This window comes from Scyliorhinus canicula, chromosome 13, assembly GCF_902713615.1.
Source record: "Scyliorhinus canicula chromosome 13, sScyCan1.1, whole genome shotgun sequence".
NCBI classification, from domain to species: domain Eukaryota; kingdom Metazoa; phylum Chordata; class Chondrichthyes; order Carcharhiniformes; family Scyliorhinidae; genus Scyliorhinus; species Scyliorhinus canicula.
In genome coordinates, this window is record NC_052158.1 from 144,856,924 (window position 1) to 144,882,502 (window position 25,579).

General features: G+C 45.3%; 1 protein-coding gene across 2 annotated transcripts in view; it reads right to left on the reverse strand.

Moving 5' to 3' along the window:
- LOC119975456 (WW domain-containing transcription regulator protein 1-like) overlaps nt 1-11,574 on the reverse strand; it is a 178,072-nt gene extending 166,498 nt beyond the window's left edge. Inside the window, exon 1 of one of the 2 annotated variants that reach the window (XM_038815135.1) lies at nt 10,434-11,574. In XM_038815135.1, coding sequence (XP_038671063.1) covers nt 10,434-10,843 — 410 coding nt within the window. In that variant the 5' untranslated portion in view covers nt 10,844-11,574. The remainder of the gene's footprint in view (nt 1-10,433) is intronic. The other variant, XM_038815136.1, reaches the window with a different exon arrangement.
- Nucleotides 11,575-25,579: the final 14,005 nt, after the last annotated feature.

Below are 25,579 nucleotides of genomic sequence, written 5' to 3' on the forward strand. Positions count from 1 at the left end.
CCTCTGACTAGCCACTCTGTCTATACCCCCCATAATTTTGTAGACCTCTATCAGGTCGTCCCTCAACCTTCGTTGTTCCAGTGAGAACAAACCATGTTTATTCAACCTCTCCTCATAGCTAATGCCCTCCATTCCAGGCAACATCCTGGTAAATCTCTTCTGCACCCTCTCTAAAGCCTCCACATCCTTCTGGTAGTGTGGCGACCAGAATTGAACACTATACTCCAAGTGTGGCCTAACTAAGGTTCTGTACAGCTGCAACATGACTTGCCAATTCTTATACTCAATGCCCCGGCCAGTGAAGGCAAGCATGCCGTGTGCCTTCTTGACTACCTTCTCCACCTCTACTGCCCCTTTCAGTGACTTTGGTAAAACACCAATGGTAATGATGAAGGAAAGGAAGCCATTGCCAGATTATTTTTTGCGAAATTCAGTCAGCAAAAGTAGTGACAAACAAGGTAGCTGGACAATGGAGCAGATAGAGAAGGATGATGTAGTCAACTGTATCAAAGGTTGCAGGGAGCTCAAGAGAGACAAAGAGAGAAAATGAACCATTGTCATAGTCACAAAGGATGTTATTTGCAACTTTGATCAGACCCCCATCCAGTACAAGGGCAGAAACCTGAAAGGAGGGGTTCAGGCATGAGGTTCAAGAGCGTTGGGCGTGGTTTCAGATGCAACAAAGTTAATTTTTTTTAGGAGAGGCAGGGGATGATAGTTTGGAGGGGGGAGAGGGACAGTACATGAGAAAAGAACACAATTTCCAATGCTAGCTCTCACAGGGACCAGGGAGGAGATTTGGAAAGTGAGCAGTTTAGTAGCAAGTTTAGTAGTTATGGGGCTGGTTTAGCTCACTGGGCTAAATCACTGGCTTTTAAAGCAGACCAAGAAGCACGGTTCAATTCCCGTACCAGCCTCCCCGGACAGGCGCCGGAATGTGGCGACTAGGGGCTTTTCACAGTAACTTCATTGAAGCCTATCCGTGAAAAATGAAAATGGCTTATTGTCACGAGTAGGCTTCAATGAAGTTGCCACATTCCAGCACCTGTCTGGGGAGGCTGGTACAGGAATCAAACCGTGCTGCTGGCCTGCTTGGTCTGCTTTAAAAGCCAGCGATTTAGCCTGGTGAGCTAAACCAGCCCCTTGACAATAAGCAATTTTAATTTCATTTCATTTCATTGAGGGGCATGGGAGAAGAAGGTAAATCTCATGGTAAAGAAGAGCTTGGATAAAAACTATAGAATGATGAAGGATCAAGACTGGGGCAGATGGGGATCCTCATGGGGTGTGTGGCTTGGTGGGCAAGTTAGAGGTCTAGCAGTGCCAGCTGAGTAGGGCATCTAATCTTAGTGACAAAAAAGTCTGCATGCCCTCCACACTTGTTGCTGGAGGTGAGAATGGAAGGAGCAGGACAGAGGCAGTTTAAGAGCCCCAAGTTAAATAAAATTGCTCTTAATTTAGTAAAATTTGATGTTTTTCCAGACAGTAAAAAAAGAGTGGCAGGCCTGAATTTGTTTCACAAGTGTGCAAGAACCAAATCTGTGTCAAGTCATGTGGTTGATTACCATATCGTATTTATTGGCTCAACCCTGTTAATGAGTTTGAAATCTAATCTGAATCACTTTGTGATTATGGCGGCCGCGTGGGTGTCAAGTATTCATGCCTCACTGCAATGAGTCGTCTTGTCAAAAACTATCAAACTATCAACAATTCTCACTGAGACAATTTCTTGAACCCAGTTTTTCTAACTCAGTCAAACTTCATGAGGAAATGGACAACAGATTGAAGAGCGCTGGCTTCCAGATGATGGGTTGCATCCCATGCTGTGTTTGGCGACGGGGGGAAGGGGGTGCATTTAATCGGACAGGAGGGTGGCAGGTGGGGACCCCTCCACCTTCGTGCTACTGTACTGATTAAGTCGGTGGTGGGTAGACCCGTGGACGGCTGTCACTTAATCCCCTGGTGGGCAACTCATGCCCACTTCAAGGGCCTCTTCCCACCATCTGTGGTATTCACCCAGCTGTGTGCAGGGGGTACTTACCTGTCTTCAAGCCCAAATGGTAAAACCTGTCAGGGTTGCTTGTAAGTTTCCAGGGGGCCCACATTCATAGGGATTCAGAGCCTGATCAAGGGACCCTCCATCGGAACGGGGGGGCCTGCTGAGAGGCATCCTCTGCCCTGGTTGCAGCAGCCCTGCCCTCCCCAGTGGTGGTACTGAGCAACAAAGAGCGGCCATCCTCTGATTGGCTGGCAGCTCTCAGCAGGTGTGACTTCCATCCTCGGGATCCTTGATCCCAGGGATGACCTGCCAGCTGACCTCTCAAATGCTTGAATGGCTCTTAATTGGGCAGGACTTCCTAAGACAAGTTGACATGGAGCTCGCGCCAGCCAGTGGCCAGGATTCCCATTGCTTCCACTGAACACCACCCAATGATTTGGATGAAAATAATCTGTCACACTCTTATCTCGTTATTGTCTTGGTTTAACCTTCTGTCTCTTCCACACTCAGATAAAGTAGCTTTTTTGGGAAATTGTTGTTTTTCAAACAGGCCATGAACTATATAATGCAAAAGGAAAACACATAACACGTATCTGGCTGAGAGATTCAGGCAGCAATTCAATCTGAGGGTTCTACTGCCATTCAAGATCTCCTCTCACGGTTTAGGACAGGGGTGGGCAAACTTTTCCGTGCAAGGGCCACATTCAGAAATTCACAATTTTAAAGGGCCGCATAGTATATTAAGTAAAATAATTACTTCACCCGGTTATGATTCTGGGCGCCTCATATAGAACATAGAACAGTACAGCACAGAACAGGCCCTTCGGCCCTCGATGTTGTGCCGAGCAATGATCACCCTACTCAAGTCAACGTATCCACCCTATACCAGTAAGTAACCCAACAGCCCCCCCCCCCCCCCCCCCCCCCCCCATTAACCTTAAAAAAAAAAAATTTTAATATTTTTTTTAATGACTTGGTGGGTCGCATAAAGACCTTTGGCAGGCCGCATGCGGCCCGCGGGCCGTAGTTTGCCCACCCCTGGTTTAGGATATCGTGAGAATTCTTTGCTGAACTACCACTGGGTAAATCACTGGCATCCTACAAGTGTCTGATATAAATCTAGACAAAAAGAACTAAGGTTTGCTTCGAAAATATACGAGCGCCTGCAGAAAACCTCGCAAGAAGATAAGGACCACTTAATGATAGTCCCCCAATTCGACGTCACCAGCTACTGGAAACTGCTACAATTCTAAACTATCAACACTAACTCCAAAGCCTGGTTGTGTGCAGGCAGGAAAGACTGTTGTGCAGGCAGTGATCTGTTTTGGCATGAGTACTATCATTGGTATTATAATGACGGGGAGAGGAACTGCTCCTGGGCATAAAGTCATTAGCGGCCAAATAAAGGGTCCGCTTATCAGCAAGAGAGAAAATAAAAGTAGCATCTGACATACAGTGTGAGCAACTATAACTATCTGACCTCGGGTACAAACCTGAGGGACTAAATCATCTACTGTTCCTATGATCACCCACCAATATTTTGAGCAAAGCTGCTCCGCACTTGATAAAAAAACGTCGTCTGAGGAGTTACAAGTCTTGATTAATTTTAGTCAGCAAAGCACATTGCGACTTTCACCCTTTTAGGTCAGTGGAATCAATTGAACGCAAGAGAACTGCAAGATTTACAAGTGCAGGAACTATGAATGGGTCTGCTGTGTTTACGATGGTACTTTATGACAACTATCGATACAATGTTACATAAAACCTTTTCATTCTGTTACGTGGCGGAAAAGATGAACTCAGTTTGAGCACTGAATGATTTATGGAATAGCCACAGTGGCAACTGGCAAACCTTCAGATAAAAACACGAGGAATAGGAGCAGGAACTGACCATATGGCCCGTCGAGTCTTCTCAACCATGCAATACGATCATGACTGATCTTCGGTTTCAACTCCACTTTCCCACCTGTTCCTCATATCCTTTGATTCCTGAGGAGATCAAAAATCTGTCTATCCCAGCTTTAAATATATTCACCAACGGAGCCTCAATTACTCTCTGGGGTAGAGAATGCCAAAGTTTCACAACCCTTTGAGTGAATAAATCTCAATCCGAGATGATCCGCCCCTTATTCCAAAACTGTGCCCCTTGTGCTAGATTCTCTAGCCAAGGGAAACAATCTCTTAGCATCTACCCTGTCAGGCTCCTTCGTAATTGTGAATGTTTCAGGAGATCTCACCTCATTCTTCTAAACTCAATATCGACCCAATTTACTCACCCTCTCTGATAGCACAACCCCTCATTCCAGGCATTAGTCTGGTGAACCTTTTATAAAATAATCTATTATTGTCACAAGTAGGTTTACATTAACTCTGCAATGAAGTTATTGTGACAAGCCCCTAGTCGCCACACCTGTTCGATACACTGACGGAGAATTCAGAATGTCCAATTCACCTAACCTGCACGTCTTTCGGGACTTGTGGCAGGAATCCGGAGCACCCGGAGGAAACCCACGCAGACACGGGGAGAACATGCAGACTCTGCACAGACAGTGACCCAAGCCGGGCATCAAACCTGGGACCCTGGCATTGTGAAGCAACAGTGCTAACCACTGTGCTACCATGCCGCCATTTGCTGTACTGCCTCCAATACAAATATCTCCATCTTCAGTTCTCTGCCTCGTTGGCAATTATTCACTTAAACACAGCAATGTGCCGTGATTTGAAAGAGGCCCCAAGTGTACCGCAGATAGAACGGGGATTAAAGCCGTTGCTGCCGTTAGTCTGATCCACACACTAGCCATTCAGACAACTGAGCTAACTGGAACCCCCCCCCAACACCCCCAATGCAAATATACACTTTCTTAAAGATGGAGACCTAGGGCTGGATTCTCCGGTCGCTGTCGGCGAAATCTCGTTCAGCGAACAGCCGGAGAATCCGAGTTCCCGACCAAATCAGTGGTGGCGCCGTTTTCGCGATACTCTGCCCCCTCCAAAGCGGCGCACTCAGAGAGTGTGCCCCGCCTCATATCAATGGCATCAGGACGTTGCCTGAGGCCCGCCCCCCGATACTCCCCACCCCTCCGACAATCCGAATTCCTGACGGCGTGGGTCTCTCATGGCCTCACCTGTCGGCAACTCGGCATGGCGGCTGCGGACACAGTCCGGCACCGCCACAGTCAGGGCAGGGCCGATCCGCGGGCAGGGGGGGGGGGACATTATTCGGGGCTGGGGTGGTCTGGGGTGAGCGAGCCGGCCGAAGTGGGGGACTATTGCGCGGGCCGGTCTGTGAGTGGCCTCCGCCAAGTAGCACGGCGCGGCCGCTGCCATGCGCATGCACGGCCACCGATCCAGCAATTCTCCGGGGGATTTCAGCAGCTGGAGCCGGGCGCCCTAGGCTGCCGTCCTGCTAGCCCCCAGAAAACGGGGAATCGTGGCCGTTCCGCGCCATTGTGTCTGCCATAAATGCCACCGTTCCCATTCCGGCACGGGGACATAGCCCCAGAATCCAGCCCCTAAACTGCACACTCCAATGTGATGTCACTGAAGACCTGCTCAATTCTAGCACTACCTCCTTGTTCTATTACTACTCTAATCCCCTTGCAATTGAGGTTAACATGGCAATTCCTAACTGCTTGCTGTACCTATCGGTGTTCTCCATTTGAGTTTGCCAAAGTCCCTCTGAACATCCACATGAACATGTTTCATGCCTTTAAAAAAAATATTCTGCTTTCTTACTCTCACAACCAAAGTGAATAATTTCACACTTCTCCACATGACACTCCATCTGTCACCTTGTTTCCCATTCAGTTAACCTGTCTATATCTCTTGGCACCCCTTTGTGTTCTCCTCATAGCTTGCATTCCCACCCAGCTTTGTATTGTCTGCAATATTCCAAGTTTCAAAGCATGGCAACATGGTAGCACAGTGGTTAGCATTGTTGTTTCACAGCTCCAGGGTCCCAGGTTCGATTTCCAGCTTGGGTCACTGTCTGTGCGGAGTCTGAACATTCCCCCCATGTTTGCGTCGGTTTCTTCCAGGTGCTCCGGCTTCCTCCCACCGTCCAAAGATGTACAGGTTAGGTGGATTGGAGAGCAGCACGGCGGCGCAGTGGTGAGCATTTCAGCTCGTGGCGCCGAGGTCCCAGGTTCGATCCCGCCTCTGGGTCACTGACCTTGTGGAGTTTACACATTCTCCCCGTGTTGGCGTGGGTTTCACCCCCACAATCCAAAGATGTGCAGGGTTGGTGGATTGGCCATGCTAAATTGCCCCTTTATTGGCAAAAATGAATTGGGTACTCTAAATTTATTTTTTAAAAAGGTTAGGTGGATTGGCCATGCTAAATTGCCCTTGGAGTCCAAAAAGGTTAGCAGGGGTTACTGGGTTTCAGGGAGGTGTGGGCTTGGGTGGGGTACTCTTTCCAAGGGCCGGTGAAGACTTGATGGGCTAAATGGCCTCCTTCTGCACTGTAAATTCCAGGATTCTAAAAAAATTCTATGATCTAAGCTTTGTTTTGAAGGTTCTTCACCTATCTGCTGTTTTGTTACTTGAGCAATGGAAACAAAAATTACAACTGGTCTCCTACATCCCTGATTGTAACAGTCACTCCGAATTTTCTTATTTACTTTCCAGGCCTTTACTTCCTAGTCAAAGGTTTCAGCTGTAAGCAAACTAACTTACTGCAGGAATTGTACTTCTGACAATGCAAAACAACTGTTTGCTAGTTTTCTCATCTTTAGTTACTTAGCTGATGTGCATAACTTTGAAGAGACTTCCATGCCTTAACTTGGTAGTCTTGTGTTTGAATACCAAATGTTGTGATCCAACCACAAACAAACAACACAAAAATGCACAAAATCTGCCAAGGAAACAACCCTAATGGTTTAAAAGTCTGAAGTCATGTAGTACTCCTATGACCTTGTATGGGCTGTCATTTTCCAAACTTGTAGCTGTGTCTTTCCCCTCTATTCACTCCCTAAGCTTAGTTCTCCGGGCAGCACACCGTGCAATAAAGACACAGAGTTTGCTGTCAAATTAACTGAGACCATGGAATAACACCCCAGTAATCCATGACAAGGAAGCGTCAGTAAGTTTTGTGACCAACAGGGACACCGTCTGCTCTGACTCTCACCTACAAGGTGAGCGGTTTAGCTCACTTGTCTAGACAGCTGGTTCATGATGCAGAGCGAGGCCAGCAGCGCGAGTTCAATTGCTGTATTGGCTGAGGTTATTCACGAAGGCCGTGCCTTTTCAACCTTGCCCCTCACCTGAGGTGTGGTGATCCTCAGTTTAAATCACCACCAATCAGCACTTCCCGTCAAAGGGGAAAGCAGCCTATCGTCATCTAGGACTATGAATGTCAATTAGCTGCTGACATTTCACATGTCCCTATGCCCATTCCATCAGTCCCCATCCCCACGTTCCACCCTAACCTTGCTCCCCAAGGACACGTTGGCCTGTTGTAGCATCCCTATTCATTCCAGCTGAGATGATCTAATTCAACAAACCACACTCAAAATTCAGGAAGTTCTAGAACCGAATCACTCAATTACTTACTAAGATATCATAGAATAGAATCAGTGCAGAAGGAGGCCATTCCACTCATCAAGTCTGCACCGACCCTCCGAATGAGCACCTGACCAAGCTCGCTGCCCATCTTATCCCCATAACCCCACCTAACCTTTGGACACTAGAAGGCAATTTAGCATGGCCAATCCACCTAACCTGCGCATCTTTGGAGTGTGGGAGGAAACCCACGCAGACATGAGGAGAACATGCAAACTCTACACAGACAGTCATCCAAGGCTGGAATTGAACCCGGGTCCCTGGTGCTGTGACGCAGCAGTGATAACCGCTGTGCCAAGCTTTTTTAAAAAATTCATCCACAAACCACCAATAGGTAAGCCTTGGATGACTGCTGGGCCAAAGAGTGCAGATTTGCATCGACAGTAGTGTCAACTGTGGCTGGGTGGGTAGTACTCACTGTGGGTTCAAGCCCCATTCTAGAGACATTTTTTAAAAATAAATTTAGTGTACCCAATCATTTTTCCAATTAAGGGGCAATTTAGAGTGGCCAATCCACCTAGCTTGCACATTTTTGGGTTGTGGGGGCGAAACCCACGCAAACACGGGGAGAATGTCATTCTAGAGACATGAGCACAACAATCGAGGCTGATGATCCAGTACGGCGCCCCACTCTTTCAGAAGAGATGTTAAAACAAAATGGCCCAAAAAGATCCCATAGAACATAGAACAGTACAGCACAGAACAGGCACTTCGGCCCTCAATGTTGTGCCGAGCCATGATCACCCTACTCAAACCCACGTATCCACTCTATACCCGTAACCCAACAACCCCCCCCCCCTTAACCTTACTTTTATTAGGACACTACGGGCAATTTAGCATGGCCAATCCACCTAACCCGCACATCTTTGGACTGTGGGAGGAAACCAGAGCACCCGGAGGAAACCCACGCACACACGGGGAGGATGTGCAGACTCCGCACAGACAGTGACCCAGCCGGGAATCGAACCTGGGACCCTGGAGCTGTGAAGCATTTATGCTAACCACCATGCTACCCTGCTGCCCCAGTGCCATGACACTGACTACTTAGGGCTCTGAGTGTGGTTTTGACCTATATGCATCCATGGGCATAGGATCTGGTCATTATCACGTTACTGTTCATCAAACCTTGCTGCGCGCAAATTGGGTGCTTTGTTTTCCATAATGCAATGGTGACACTTCAAATGTATTCCATTGGCTGTAAAGCACTTTGAGATCAGTAGAGGTACGAGTGCAACTTATTTTCCTTCTAGCAAAACGACAGGGAAGCTGGTTGTCAAATACTGGAAACATTTTATTGCGACTCTGTACAGTGCAGCTCAGGCTCTAGAATATTGACTATCCGGTTGAAATGGCAAATGCTGTACTAATGCCAAAGGAACTATAGTACACCAACACTACGCGGGAGGTTGTAAATTTTAACCTTGACAGAATATTACATAGCTCGTGTGGTATTGTGGCATCCAAGATGAATGGTATTTCAAGTACTGGGCATAAGTTAGACCCTGGTAAGGGATATGAGGAGTGGGCAGGGATTGTGAGGGGTGAAGGCTTGCTAGCTTAGCAAATTAATCCAAAATAAATTTGGCAAAAGGTACACAAGCCCTTCTATTCCTAATGGATAATTACAAAGAGAACAATAAACACTTTTGAGCTCATTCCACCCAATAGAAGACTATCAACAATATACAAAAAGCAAGAGAGTCCAGGGTATGTACTGCGATAAAATTTAAACAAAAACTATAAAAGGATCCTAAAAAGGAATGGGGATGCGGGTAATGTGGTGTGCATTTATGGGGATTAGAACATTATCCTTCTTCCCTCGGGACCCCAGTTTAAATTCAGCACAGACTGATTGGATGAGAATCTCCTTGTATGGAACTCATAAAAATGAGTTGAACCAGGTTCCTAGTGGGTTGCGAATGAACACACTGGCACTGAGTTCAGAATCACACTCGGAGAGGTGAAGTTGGCGTAGAGGGAGTTGGGTGATGTTTAGAGATCAGAGTCTCGCCGGGTGTAGTGTACATAAAGCAGACTCTGTCTCTGCTTTTTTGTTGTTGTTGCAGTGCACTTCAATAAAGGAGCCCAAATCAGAACACTGGCTGCTCAAAATGTCACATTTCCATGTATCAACATGCCTCACCTTGGCAAGCCCAAAATGTCATTCAACTACTTCTTAACAAATGAGATATCTGGGCAGCAGCAATCTGTACAAGACTTCCATGTCAATCACCCCTCCCCTTCCATGTCAATCACACCTCCCTCTACCAATCACAATCATAACCCTCAGTCTGGTCAATCTCATTCTCTCACTCTCCTGATAGAGGAAAGACTTTGCAGAAACAATCTTCACAAAGGTCGCCTGCTTTTACAGACAGACAAAACAATGAATTGTGTCAGTAACAAAAGGCCTGTCTCCTTTAAAGGATTGCCCTGCTATCGTTGGCCATAACAAAAAAAGGAGTTACTCATTTCCCCTTTTCCCTTCGCCCCCCCAGCCCACCTTGTCAAAATGGAGGTAGTGAGAATGAGTCAATGCCTTGCATATAAACAAACACTTCAACTGAGGGAGGGAGAGGAGGGGGGGGGGATCAACAATGACAGGGAGAAATTTCCATTTATAGAGTCAAAATCATTGCAAGGGGGGACATGGAAAGATTTAAGGCTCAGTGGGGGGACCACTCGGCCCATCGTGCCCGTGCAACCCCAGTCTGATTCCAACCTTCCAGAAGCCTCTGAGGTCCCAGCACTTAAAGGGAGGTTAGAAACATCTTGAGTTACATTTGGAGACATTTGTGCAGCTAAACGACATCATGTTAATGGGAAAGGGGGTGAAATCGGAGTCTGAATGGCACAAAGTTGGGCTACTCACTTTAAGAAGTACCGCTGGCCTGAGGGCGTCTTGGCCATCTCCCAGCCGGGGGGCAGCGGCACGTCGTCGATGTTGTCGAAGGACTGCTGCCGGAGGTGGCCGTACGGCTGGGGGTTGGGGTTGGCAGTGACGGGCAGCGAGGCCGGGGAGGAGTGCGATCGGATGTGCTGAACCTGGAACTGGGGCAAGTTGCTGCTGGAGTCCGTGCTCGACTGGCGCGAGTGCGACCCCGAATCGGGCTGTTTGAAAAAGGACTCGGGCAGCTTCCTCATCCGCATGGGCACCTGGTGGGGGACGGTGCCTGGCTTGGGGTTCATCACGGCGTTGAACAGAGCCTCCAGGTCGGTCTCCGAGTCCCCCAGGACGCGAACGATGGTCTGTCCCGGTGGTGGGATAGGATTGGGATCCATTTTCACACCGGCTCTTAACTTTTTGCACGATATTTAAGCAGACGTCAAATAAATAGAAAGTTTTGAAAACTTTTTTTTTTAAACTTTTTTTTAATCCCCCTCTCCTCTCCCCAACAACCCCTTTCCAACGAGTTTTTTCTTTCAAAAGTGCGAGTGTAAAATAATCATGATCTCCCGTCTCCAAAACTCCTGGCAAATAATTTTTGTTTTTTTTTGAAAAGTTGGGGAAACTCAAGTTTCCAAGGAGTGTTCACACAGTCAGCGTCGGTCCTGGCAGCACTCCCTCTCTTTAATTATTCATCAGCTTCCCCCAGTCTGGGTTCCTTGACCTGAGCAAATCAGGCTCCGGAGAAACTTTTTTGTAAGGATGGAAAAACAAGCCCTTTGTCGATTTCCTCCAACAGACCCACACATAAATGTGCGCAAACACAACTTCGACCAAAGCAACTTTTCAACAACTTTTGTCTTGAAAACTTTTTTTGTGTGTCTGTGTCTGTCTGTGTGTGTTGGGGGAGGGAGTGGGAGGTTTTACTATAAGGCACAACCCACCCAGAGAGAGAGAGAGATAAAAAGAAGTTCTCAATGTAGGTTCTGCTGTTTCGCTGACGTGAGGAAATGGGTTTGCGAAACTGCAATTAGAGAGGGAAAAAAAAAGATGAGGCGAAAGAGAAGAGGGAGAGACTGGATTCTTCCCAGCTGCACTGAAGGAATGCTGGCGTCCACAGCAGCTGAGATCTCCCTCACTCAACCCTGAGGAGCCCCTATGTGTGTCCCCTCCATCCCCCCTTTTGTTTTGGAGTTGGGTGACCTTAAGAACACGAAATCACTTTGCCTTTCTGTTATTACCATATATGGACTCAGAGGAATTTTAATCCCCGCCTCCCTCCCCCACTCTTATTTTCTTCTGTCACTCTATCTGTCTTGGTGTTCGTTCTCCCTCATTGACTCGCCTCCCGTCTCATTTTCCGCTCCCACTTTTTTTCTCCCTTTCTTTCTCTGCCTCCCCTCTTCTTTCTCCATCCAGCTTTCCCGTGTATGTCCCTTGCAGTGCTTCACTTTCTCATGCCAAGCGTGGTCAGGTGGCATGTCAAAACCTGTTCAAAAGTAGCAGTACAACTCCTGAGACTATTGAACCCCCTGTGGTCACAGGGTCACCCACCCCCACACCGGTCGGTACCCAGTATTTACTGCAACTCTCTGCATGGGTGCAGAGCCTGATCATTTCCTACCATTTGATTTTGTACCTGACCATCAGGGGTGGTGGGGGTAGGGAGCGGGATTTGACTGAGAAACTTATAAAATCCGAACCTTTAAAAACATTTTTAAAGTAACCCATTCTTTTTTTTTCCAAATTAAGGGCCAATTTAGCATGGCCAATTCACCTACTCTGCATAAAACCTAAACTTAACATTGAACTGTGTTTTCTTTCAGAAGAGTAAATGTTTTTTCCCCCCCCATTATGTCACCTATATAAGGTGAAAGGTGTCGAGGAATCGAGATTGCCAATTTAATTTAATTCAGCAGCAAAAGAAACCTCAGACCTGAAGCTGTGATCTTTGCCCCCCCCCCCCCCCCTCCCTCGCCCATGTTACACTCCTTGTTAGCTTTCAAGCTTGGCAAAAGGTGGCATTCCTATTTGGAGCCCCCAGGCGAATATAACACAGGCAGAGATAATCTGAATTTAAGAGGCCATTTTCGCAGTGGGTGTACAGTGTCTGGAACAGTCTGTGCTGTTACAGTTCTCATGCCATTGATGTGGAATCATGAATGCTGAAGGACATGTGCAGAAATGCATGAAATGATGAAACTGGGGAGTGACACCATCGCGCCTTAATTGTTTTGTTGCTGTGTTTTTCAGCCAAGAAAATGTTTAAATTTCCTTATGAAACAAGCACTGGAACTTGGAGTAACTATTGAACAAGCTTTGGAAAGAAAGAGCTTGTGTTCTTGTAGCGCCTTTCACAACCCCATTTGCCACAGAATGCTTAACAGCCAATGAAGTACTTAAGTAGGAAATGCGGTCGCCAATTTGCGTGCAGATTAGGGTCCCACAAACAGCAGGTTTTAGTGATATTGTTTAGTGAGGATTATGTATTGGCCAGGGCACTGGGGATTGGGCGGCATGGTAGCACAGTGGTTAGCACTGTTGCCTCATAGCTCCAGGGTCCCAGGGTCGATTCCCGGCTTGGGTCACTGTGGGGAGTCTGCACATTTTCCCTGTGTCTGCTTACTCCGGGTGCTCCAGTTTCCTCCCACATGTCCCAAAAGACGTGCTGTTCGGTGAATCGGACATTCTGAATTCTCCCTCAGTGTACCCGAACTGACGCCAGAGTGTGGCGACTAGGGTTTTTTTTACAATAAATTCATTACAGTGTTAATGTAAGCCTATTTGTAACACTAATAAAGATTATTATTAATTCTCCTGTTTTTCTTCAAAATAAATAGCATTCTGCACCTGTCTCATCTGAATAGCGTTTCATCTGGCAGTTCAATATCCCCCAGTCCTGTAATCGAGCTCCAGGTTAGACTTTGTGCTCAAATCTTTGGACTGCGACTTGAATCAATAACTTTCTGACTCAGAGTTAAGAGTGCTACCACTAACCTCGGGCTGATACCAATGGCTGATTGGATTGAAGATTAGAGGAAATGTATAATGTTGGAGTTGCACTCTATTAATGATCTGGGTACAAAAGGTTAGGGAGAAGAGACACAGGTTCAAATTAGTAGGAGGCAAATTTACAACTGGGACCAGGATGTTCTGATTCACACAAAGACTGATCCACATATTGAATGGACTTACAGGTACAATAGTGGAGGCAAAAGCCCTGTTCTGGTTCAGATGCCATAATGAGGTGAATGCAGGGTATTCTAACAGCTAAGAAAGCTTCAAGTACATCCTTCATTTTTATTAAGCTCATGCGTGAAAATAATTACATTGCCCAAACTGACATAATTCTCTTGATCAACACAAATTAAACCATAAGAACATCAGGTAAAGGAGCAGGGGTGGGCCACAATGACCTCTCAAACCTGCTCCACCAACCATGGCTGATCTTCATCCTTAACCTCACTTTCCTGCCCTGTTCCTATCTCTCTTGCTTCCCTTAGTGTTCAAAGATCTATCTATTGCTTTCTTGAGTGAACTCAACATCGGAGCATTCATAGCTCTCTGGAGGTAGAGAATTTCAAAGATTCACGAACTTCTGAGTGAAAAGAATTTCTCGTCATCTCCATCCTAAATGGTTGACCTCTTCTCCTGACACTATTCCCTTGTTCTAGGCTCTCCAGCCAGTGTCAACAGTCTCCCAGTGATGAGAAACTCAACTCTCCTCCAAGCATAACAGGTTCTCTGATGCTCTAGGGTGTATCATTAAACACAGTACCCACAAACACACAACTGCACTATTACATTTCAGTTAGGGAGAGCAACATAATTACAGACAACACAAGTTTTCATTCAATACTGTCTCTTAAAAGACAGAACAAAAAAATCTGGTATTTATATTGCGCCTTTCATGATCTCTGAGCAGCCTAACTTGCTTTACAACCAATGCAGGACTTTTTGAAGTCAAAGTTGTTAAGTAGGTAACATAGACTTTGTTGAGATTTTATTCTTTTTCTAAATAAATTTAAAGTACCCAATTAATTTTTTCTCAATTAAGGGGCAATTTAACTTGGACAATTCACCCGCCCTACACATTTGATTTGCTTTATTATTGTCACATGTATTAGTATACAGTGAAAAGCATTGATCCTTGCATGCTATACTGACAACACATACCGTGCATAGGGAAGGAAGGAGAAACTACAGACTGTAATGTTACAGTCATAACGAGGATGTAGAGAAAAGATCAACTTAATTCGAGGCGGGTCCATTCAAAAGTCTGATAGTGGGAAGAAGCTGTTCTTGAGTCGGTTGGTACGTGACCTCAAACTTTTGTATCTTTTTCCTGATGGAAGAAGGTGGAAGAGAGTATGTCCGCATCTTTGGGATGTGGGGACGAAACTCATGCAGACACAGGGAGAATGTGCAAACTCCACACGGACAGTGACCCAGAGCCGGGATCGAACCCAGGTCCTCGATGCCGTGAGGCAGCAGTGCAAACCACTGCGCCACCGTGCCACCCACTATTTTTTTCAGATAAATTTAGAGTACCCAATTTTTTTCCCAATTAGGGGGCAATTTAGCATGGCCAATTCACCTATCTTGCACATCTTTTTGGTTTGTTGGTGTGAGACCCACGTAGACACGCGGAGAATGCGCAAACTCCACATGGACAATGACCCGGGGCCAGGATCGAGCAGAGATGCTGAGAGTAGAGGAAGGATATTGTGATGGACTGGGATCAGAGGAACATCAGTGCGAGTGTGGACTTAGGTGGAATGAGGCCAAGGACTCAGGTCCTCCATAAATAAACTCCAAATCACCCAGAACCCTGCTACCCACATCCTATTGTACATTGATCTTTATCGCCTATTTATGGAGGAATTCGGCAAGGGAAACCATGCAAACGTTGAGTCGGAAAGTGACAATTATGTAGGTGAGGATTTCATTGGCAGTTTGAAAGAGGAATAGAGTTGAGCAATACTTTAGAGCTGGAAATGGTGGTCTCAGCGACCGACTGAAAATGACTTTGATCCTCATCTCATTGTTAAAAAGGAAGTATAGGAATTGCGCTAATGTAAAAGCAGATAATGCTGGAAAAACACCTGTGGAGAGAGAAACAGACCTAACGTTTTGAGTCTGTACAACTTCTTTGGAGCTGAGGAATGGCGCTGTCTGGCTGAGGATGGACATGAAGGCCAGGGAGGGCCAGATAGGAATGTCTACAATTTGTGGCAGAAGTTGAACAAAATGATTTGGTGGTGGCCATGGTGAGCGTGCCCATTCTGGCTAGCCCATGACTTGCTGTGTTAAATAGGAAGTATCGGTGTGAACAGAGAAAGAGAAGGATTCAATTTCCCACATGAAACCAATTTCTCCGATTTTCTTCCCCCTTTTTTACTTCATGAGTTGAAACCAATACCTTTTGCACTGTCCATTTTCTATTTCCCAAGTGCAGTAAAATTGCAGAACCCCATACCTCGGTCAGTACCTCCTGCAATCTTCAGGCCTTCATGACTTAAATTGACCATTGGTGGCACAGTGGCAAATGGTTAGCACTGCTGTCTCACAACGCCTGGGACCCGGGTTCAATTCCGACCTCGGGTGACTGTGCGGAGTCTGCACATTCTCCCCGTGTCCGCGTGGGTTTCCTCCAGCTGCTCCGGTTTCCTCCCACAGCCCAAAGATGCACAGATGAGGTGGATTGGCCATGCTAAATTGCCCCTTAGTATGGGGTTGCGGGAATATGGCGGGGGATTGGGCTTAGGTATGGTTCTCTTTCGAATGGTTAGTGCAGACATGATAGGCCAAATAATTTCCTTCTGCACTGTAGGGATTCTATGATTGCCTAATCACTACTTTCTGATGATCGCATCTTTTCTCCTGCACTTTTCAACCTCAGTGGTATTTGTGCAATGGGTTTCAGCTACCTCTCCATGTTTCTCAATTTTAAAATAAATCTTATTTCTTTGTTGCCGACTACTTCAACATCAACTTCTTCCCCACCCACTGAGAGATATGTCAGTCTTGACTGAGCACGCAGCAGGCGATAGGTAAACGCAAAGCAAGACGGAGAGGGGGAAGAGGGAGATTAATAGGCAGGGGAAAGCAAAGTAGAAGGAAGAGTTCAGTCGGAGGGAGACCAAACCAAGCAGGCATATTGGCTAAAATAGCAGGCGCCAATAATAGACCGGGAGTTAGGAATGAAAAGTAGGACAATACCAGAAGGGCAGAGGGCTCACAAAGGGACAGATAGCCAGATTTCTAAAGTAAAAATAAAGACCTGTATTCATAAAGCGCCTTTCACAACCTCAGGACATCCGAAAGTGCTTTACAGCCAACTAAGTACTTTTGAAGTGAGATGGCCACTGAGCTATGTAGGGTGCACAGCAATCAATTCTGTGACAAACGGAGGATTTTAGGAATATTGGCTTCTAAATATTGGGATGATTTAAGGGTTAAAAGCCTAGAGTTGTAGTCTGTTTGACTGCAGTGCTCATGCTTTTAAAAGTGATTTTGTTTTGTAACAGCCTGGGAGCTTCTAGTAGTCAGAAGGTGAAATTGACCAAAGGAATGATGGTTTTCAGTCTGGCTTAATGCACTGTGGTTTGACTGGGGGAAATCCCTGGGGAATTAACATATTTTCAGTCTGTAGAGTTAATTTGTTTTTAAGCTTGGAGAGATGATGCCATTGCTGGGCGCAGCCAAGGAATACAGAGAGACATTTTGAAAAGCTTTAGAGAGTCAGTTTTGGAGAAGGCTTTGGGAGAGAGAAGAAGGGAATTCTGATCTGTCTGACATTGAGTCCACAGTTCTCTCACAGTAGGATAGTTATATAAAGAGTAATAATATTTAAAGCAGAATAGTCTTGTCTGAGGACAAGGAGGTAGCTGAAACATGGCAGGTGAACCAGCTTTTTGAAGATATTCAGCCAGTCATAGAAACATAGACAATAGGAGCAGGAGACCATTGGGCCCTTCGAGCCTGCTCCGCCATTCATTATGATCATGGCTCATCATCCAACTGAAAGGCCTAATACCACTTTACCCCCGCCCCCCCCCCCCCCCCCATATCCTATGTCCCCCTTTGCCCTAAGTGCTATATCTAACTGCTTCTTGAAAACATACAATGATTTCACCTCAACTATGAATTCCACAGGCCAACAACTCTCTGGGTGAAGACATTTCTCCCCATCTCTGTCCTAAATGGTCTACCCCATATCCTCAGACTGTGACCTCTGGTTCTGGACACACCCACCATCGGGAACATCCCTACTGCATCTACCCTGTCTAGACCTGTTCGAAATATGAGGTCTCATTCTCCCAGTGAATACAATCCTAACGAATTCAATCCTCATATGTCAGTCCCACCATACCAGGAATCAGTCTGGTGAACCTTCGCTGCAGTCTGAGGGGGTTCTAAGAGGAGTGCATATCTGTTCTGTGAAGCAATTATTACTCTATGCCATGCTGATTTTAAGGTAGATTGAGAGCTGTATTTTTGTCTTGTTGTTTAATGGGAGTTAAGTAGTAGTGTTTAATGGGTAATTGTAAGCTGTTCTATTCAGGTGTGCAATAAAAAAAATGTATATATTGTATTCATAATAAAGTTTTGTTTTAAAACCACCAAAGGCCTATTTCTTCATGCAAACAGTCCTAGAGCGAATCTTCCTTTCCGCACAGTCTTGCAAACAAACTTAAATATTGGGGTTTCAGACCAGTAGCCTAGCCACTGTTGGGGTCTAGTCTGGAATCGGAATAAAATAGGGGGCTCGGGTCCAGGGTGGTAAATAGAATTCCTTGTTTGGCTTATGGTTATTGAACCTAAAGTGAGTGTGTGGAATGATTGTTTTTTATTAGGTTTTGAAATTTATATGGGTGTGGATGCGATTATTTGGGATGGCTAACAAAGGGAGACTTCTGGGTTGGGTGGAGGAGCTGCAGTTAATCTTACCTAACGGGGTGAGAAAGGCAGAGCTAACACAAGCCATAATTCAGTACTTTAATTTGCCAGAGACATAGCCTGAATCATTAGAGTTGAATCGCTAGAATTCAATTACAAATAGAAGTGAAGAACTTGGAAATAGAAGCAAAGCAAATGTAGCGATTGGCAATGGCAAAGGAAAAGGAGAGATTTGCCATGGCAGAAGCAAAGGAAAAAGAGAGGGCAGGAAATGAAAAAGGGAGGGCAGAAAAGGAAAAAGAGAGGACAGGAAAGGAAAAAGAGAAGTTAGAAAAGGAAAAAGGGAGTGCAGAAAAGGAAAAAGAGAGGGCAGGAAAGGAAAAAGAGAAGGTAGAAAAGGAAAAAGAAGGCAGGATTGGAAAAAGAAGGTAGAAAAGGAAAAAGGGAGGGCAGAAAAGGAAAAAGGGAGTGCAGAAAAGGAAAAAGGGAGTGCAGAAAAGGAAAAAGGGAGTGCAGAAAAGGAAAAAGAGAAGGCAGAAAAGGAAAAAGAGAGGGCAGAAAAGAAATAGGGAGGGCAGAAAAGGAAAAAGGGAGGGCAGAAAAGGAAAAAGGGAGTGCAGAAAAGGAAAAAGGGAGTGCAGAAAAGGAAAAAGAGAAGGCAGGAAAGGAAAAAGAGAGGGCAGAAAAAGAAAAAGGGAGAACAGGAAAGGAAAAAGGGAGAGCAGAGAAGGAAATAGGGAGGGCAGAAAAGGAAAAAGGGAGGGCAGAAAAGGAAAAAGAGCGGAATTTTCAAAAAGAAATGGAAAGGAGGAATGTTGAGGTTGAAATGGAAAAATTAGCGAAGAAAGAAAGGGGAAAGAAAAAAGAGAGAGAATTTGAACTTCGGATAGTGGCACTGCAAGGAGAACATCAATTTAGATGGTTGGATTAGCATGGTTGTCTCACGGCGCCAAGGACCCAGGTTTGATCCCAGTGCCGGTTCACTGTCCGTGTGGAGTTTGCACATTCTCCCTGTGTCTGCGTGGGTCTCACCCCACAACCCAAAGATGTGCAGGGTAGATGGATTGGCCATGCGACATTACCCCTTAATTGGATTTAAAATAATTTTTTTTTAAAGATTTAGTTGGTTTGTGTTGAAGGCAGAAGCTGAGGAAAGTCTGGAGAAAGAAGAGATACTTCCTAGTCAAAAGCTTAATTGTTGAAATATAGTCAAGCATTTCCAAGATTTAATGAGAAAGATGTGGAGAAGCCTTTCACATCTCATTTGAGAAAGTGACTAAACAATTCAATTGGCCAAAGAACACGTGGGTCGTGTCGGTTCAAACAAAGGTGGTAGGTAAAGGTAGTGAAGTGTTTGCATCACTAATAGAGGAGGTATCTAGGGATTAGGAAACCTATATCGAGTGCGATGAACTAGTGCCATAAGCCTATAGACAAAGTTTAGGAACCTAAGGAAGGACCAGGTTAGAGACATAGAATTCAAAAGAATTAAACAAAATCATTTTGATTGTTGGATAAGAGCATTAAAATTAGATCAAATGTATGACGCTCTTAGTGAAATAATTATTTTGGAGGATTTTAAAGATTCACTTCCCGCAGTAGTGAGAACTCGTGCAGTGGTTCACACTGGGACTGTGGCGCTGAGGACCCGGGTTCGAAACCCGCCCCTGGGTCGCTGTCTGTGTGGAGTTTGCACATTCTCCCAGTATCTGCGTGGGCTTCACCCCAGCAACCCAAAGATGTGCAGGTTAGGTGGATTGGCCACGCTAAATTGCCCCTTAATTGGAAAAAAAATAATTGGGTACTCTAAATTTATTTTTTAAAAAGTAGTGAGAACTCGTGTGGAAGAGTAGAGTTAAAACTGTTAGGCAGACCGCAGAAATAGCTGATGATTTTGAATTGGTTAGTAAAGCGAAGTTTGGTTCCTGACATCAATTTCAATCTGTGAAGGATAGAAACTGGGGAAACGAGAAATTTACAGGTGGTCAATCCAAATGAGGTTTAGTTGGTGATGTTAAGGAGAATGTGTCTCAGAGTAAAAAGGAAACTTATGACAGTGGTAGAGAGATCAGAAAACTTAAGTGTTTGCATTGTAATAAAGTTGGCCATGTTAAGACGCAGCTTTAGAAATGTACTGGGATGACAGACTCGGTAAAACAGGATAAGCCAGTGGGAGTTATTAAAGTGGGAGGAAAATCCATTGTCCCAGTGGAAGAGGTATTACAGAGTGAACAGCCTGTTCAGAGGTTGATGGATAAGCAGTACCAGAACTTCTTAAAGGATTTTATCTGTAAGGGTTATTCATCTGTACAAGTTGGCGTAGGTAAGGAGATTAAGGTCTTGAGGGACACAGGAGCAAGTCAATCTAATGGTGCGAGATAAGGAGATTTTTAGTTTGGAAGGAGTATGGCCAGAAAAGGTGGTAATATGTGGAATTATTGGTGAGTGCAAGGTAAGGTTACAGAGTCCGGTGAAAAGTGGTGACGTGGTAGTAGGAGTAATAGAAAAATTACCTTTACAGGAGTACAATTTATCCTAGTTAATGATATAGTTGGATCACAGGTGGTAGCACAGCCTACTGTGGTTGGAACGCCAGTGGAAAGTCAAACAACTGAGATGTTGCAAGATGTATATCTGGGAGTGTTTCCTGATTGTGTGGTATCCCAATCACAAAGCCACAGGAGGAAGAGAACTTGAGGAGGGCCAATAGGGAGGCTGAGGTTCAGTTGTCAGAAACCATGTTTGAAATGAAAAATGAAAATTGCTTATTGTCACGAGTAGGCTTCAATGAAGTTGAAAAGCCCCTAGTCGCCACATTCCGGGGAGGTTGGTACGGGAATCGAACCGTGCTGCTGGCCTGCTTGGTCTGCTTTCCAAAGCCAGCGATTTAGCCGAGTGAGCTAAACCAGCCCCTAGTGAGCTAAACCAGCCCGTTTGATGTTTGATCAGATGGTTAGTAAGGAACATGAGCCGGAGGTGGATGAAGCAGATATCTTTCGTTCAAGCACGTTGGTTGAATTACAACAGAAAGATTCAGAGACAAAGCAGCACGGTGGGGACGGTGAGGCAGCACAGTGGCTAGCATTGCTTTAAAAAAAAAAATTTAGATTATCCAATTATTTTTTCCAATTAAGGGGGCAATTTAGTGTGGCCAATCCACCTACTCTGCACATTTTTGGGTTGTGAGGGCGAAACCCACGCAGACACGGGGAGAATGTGCAAACTCCACATGGACAGTGACCCAGAGCCGGGATCGAACCTGGGACCTCAGCGCCGTGAGGCAGCTGTGCTAACCACTAGGCCACCGTGCTGCCCCGTGGCTAGCATTGCTGCCGCACAAGCCAGGGACCCAGGTTTAATTTTTTCCTTGGGTGACTGTGTAGAGTTTGCACGTTCTCCCCTGCGTTGGTTTCCTCCGGGTGCTCTGGTTTCCTCCCACGGTCCAAAGATGTGCGGGTGAGGTAGATTGGCCATGATAAATTGCCCCTTAGTGTCCAAAGGTTAGGTGGGATTACGGGGATAGGGCTGGGGTGCGTGACTATGTAGGGTGCTCTTCCGAAGGGTCGGTGCAGACTCGATTGGCTGAATGGCGTCCTCTAATAAAAATCTTTATTGTCACAAGTAGGCTTACATTAACACTGCAATGAAGTTACTATGAAAAACCCCGAGTCGCCACACTCCGGCACCTGTTCAGGTACACAGAGGGAAAATTCAGAATGTCCAATTCACCTAACAAGCACATCTTTTGGAACTTATGGGAGGAAACCGGAGCACCCGGCGGAAACCCACGCAGACACAGGGAGACTCCGCACAGACAGTGACCCAAGCCGGGAATCGAACCTTGCACCCTGACGCTATGAAGCAACAGTGCTAACCATTGTGCTCCTGTGCTGCCCATGGGTAATATCGGAAAGCATATATGGAAATGGAATCTGAGTGTTATTACATCAGAAAAATTCATTAATGAGAAAATAGAGAGCTTTACATTTTCGGTCTGATGGAAAACGGGTAGAGGTTCATCAAATGGTATTACCAGTGGGTTATAGAATGGAGGTTTTGTGGGTAGCACATAAGGTTCCAGTAGGAGGTCACTGAGGAGTAAGGAAAGCTCTAGCAAAGATATTGAAATATTTGTAATGGTCTGGACAGCATAAGTATGTAGTTGACTTTTGCTGTACATGTCCCACATGTCAGGTAACTGCGAAACTCCAGGCAGCAATCAAAAGCAGCACCTTTAATACCCATTCCAGCATTTGAGGAGCCTTTTACCGTGGTCCTAATTGATTTTGTGGAACTCCTGCCTAAAACCAAAAGTGGGAATCAGTATCTGCTGACCATAATGAATGTGTCTACTAGATTTCCAGAGGCAATTCCATTCAGAAGCATTGAGTCTAAGAGGGTTGGAGAGGTGTTAACCAAATGTTTTACTAGATATGGATGACCGAAAAAAGTCAATCAGATCAGGGATCCAATTTTATGTCAAAATTATTCAAGGAAGTTATGGATAGCTTAGGAATAAAGCAATTTAACTCAACAGCGTACCATCTGGAATCACATGGGCATTAGAAAGATGGCATCAAACTCTAAAGACTATGTTGAGGGCCTATAGTAAAGATTATCCAGAGGATAGGAATAAAGGAATCCATTTGTACTATTTGCAATTAGCGATGCACCTAATGAATCAACTAGGGGCTGGTTTAGCACACTGGGCTAAATCGCTGGCTTTTCAAGCAGGCCAGCAGCACGGTTCAATTCCCGTACCAGCCTCCCCGGACAGGCGCCGGAATGTGGCGACTAGGGGCTTTTCACAGTAACTTAATTTAAGCCTATTCGTGACAATAAGCGATCTTCTTCTTCTTCTTCAACTAAATTCAGTCTATTTGAACTGATTTTTGGTCATGAGGTGAGAGGACCACTTAAATTGATCAAAGAGAAAATGGTGAGTCAGCAGTCAGTAGCCTGATTGTTGGACTATGTGTCAAACTTTAGGGAGAGATTAACTAGCGCAGGTGAGTTGGCCAAAAAACACTTAAAATGGTCACAACAGGTAATGAAAAAAGAGGCAGATCAGAAATCAAAAATTCATAGTTTTGCCAGTGAGGAGAAAATGCTAGTATTGTTACCAATGGTAGGTGAACCATTACAAGCAAGATTTAGTGGGCCTTATTACATTGAAAGAAAATTGAATGAGGTGAATTATACTCAAAAGGCATGCTGATAGAGAAGGAAAGAAGGAGTAAGTGTTAATCGTTGTAGCTTAGGGAGAAGAGAAATATTGAGGCGATTCTGAATTTGACATTCCTCAAATTAAATTGAATAATGAGGAAGTGTTAAAAAATTGGGATAAATTAGTGAGTTACCTTCCAGAGGACAATCAAAATTACCTAAAAGAGTTATTACAGTCACATAGAGATGTATGTGGTAATAAATTGGGAAGTGTGAAAGTAATTATGAATGATGAAGATTTAGGAAATGCTATTCCCATTAAACAACAGCCATACAGGCTCAATCCACTAAAGTTAGGACAGGCACAAAAGGAGATTGACAACATATTTGAGGATGATATCATCTAAGTGAGTTGCAGTGATTGGATTTCACTGGTTGCCATGGTCCCAAAGCCAGACAGAACACAATGATTGTGTGGGAACTATAGAAAGATCAATGCATTTACAAAGTCAGATTGGTACCCTATTCCTCATTTGGAAGAATGTGCTGAAAAGGTGGGGCAAGCACATTTTATTACCAAACTCGGCTCACTTAAAGCAGTGTTTTTCAAACTTTTTGCCCGGGACCCATTTCTACCAACTGACTATCCTTCGGGACCTATGCCAGTCGACCTTCGTGGCTCAGGCCAGCCGGCCTTTGCGACCCATGCCGGCCAACATTTGCAACCCACACCGGCCAACCTTCGTGACCCACACCACCCGAACTTTGCGGCCCACCATTTTCGCTTACCTTTAATGTGACAGATAAGCGTGCTTGGTCCTCACAACCTCACTTGCTTTGTCATTCAATGTTACATTTCTGCTAAGGACTTAAGCTGATGATTTAAGTTCTCACTGCATCCGTTGAAAAAAAGCAAGAAGTTTGTCCTCAAACTCGCCACGCTTAGCCTTCAAATGCCTTTGAGGTTTTGAGGGTTCCTGTGCTCTATTGTTTTTTGTTCTTTCATTTGCCAGTACTTCTCTGCATATAACACACATGGGCTTAATAAGCCCATATCTCAAGGAATCACCTTTATCTTGCTTTGTCCCTATTGGGTTATTCATCACAGGCCCTGGATCTCACACCAGCTCTCCTGGCAGCTACAAATTGGAGGAATCTCTCTCGCGCCCAGAGCACATGATGCCAGTGTACTTGACTGGTGGCCTGCTCTCTGCCGCCGCTTCTGGAGAGAAGACTCCATCTATTTTTTTAAAGAATCTGTTCCTGGATCAGCACGCATTTTATGCAAGGGACAGCCTGCATTCTGAAAATTGGCCATGACCGGCATTTTTTAAAAGCCAGTTGCGGCGTTGAGCACCTCTTCCCATGATCAGGAACATCCGCAACCAATGGCCCCACAATCCTCCCAAAACCTGCCACCCGGGAGATGCGACCCTAAGTTGAAAATTACTGACTTGGCAAGTACTTTTATAGAGAGGGTGAAGGAAGTTACGGCTTTTGTGACGCCAAATGGCCTGTATCAATTTAAGGCTGTGCCATTTGGAATGCGGAATGTGCCAGCAACTTTCCAAAGAATAACCAACAATTGCGCAGTGTGCATTGATGCCTTGTTGGTATTCTGTGAAACATGGAAGGAGCATTTGGAACATTCTAAAACATCATTTGTTCGATTAAAGGAAGCTGGATTGGTGATCAATTTGGCTAAGAGTGAATTTGCAAAAGCTCAAGTCACCTTCTTAGGTTATACCATTGGACATGGTCAGATGGCTGCACTGAATGTGAAGACGGCAATTATTGGAGAATTTCCAATGCCATCAACGAGGAAAGAAGTTCTGAGATTTCTGGGCATGAGTGGTTTCTACCGGAAATTTGGGCCAAATTTCGGCAGCCTGGTTGCTCCCCTGACAGAACTTTTTAAAAAATCACAAAAGGTTTCAGTGGATGTCGGAATATCAGGAGGCATTCAACAATCTGACGACTGTGCTAACCACTGCACCAGTGTTGCGACTCACATTTATGCCAAGCTATTTAAGGTGGCAATTGATGCAAGTGATGTGGGTGTT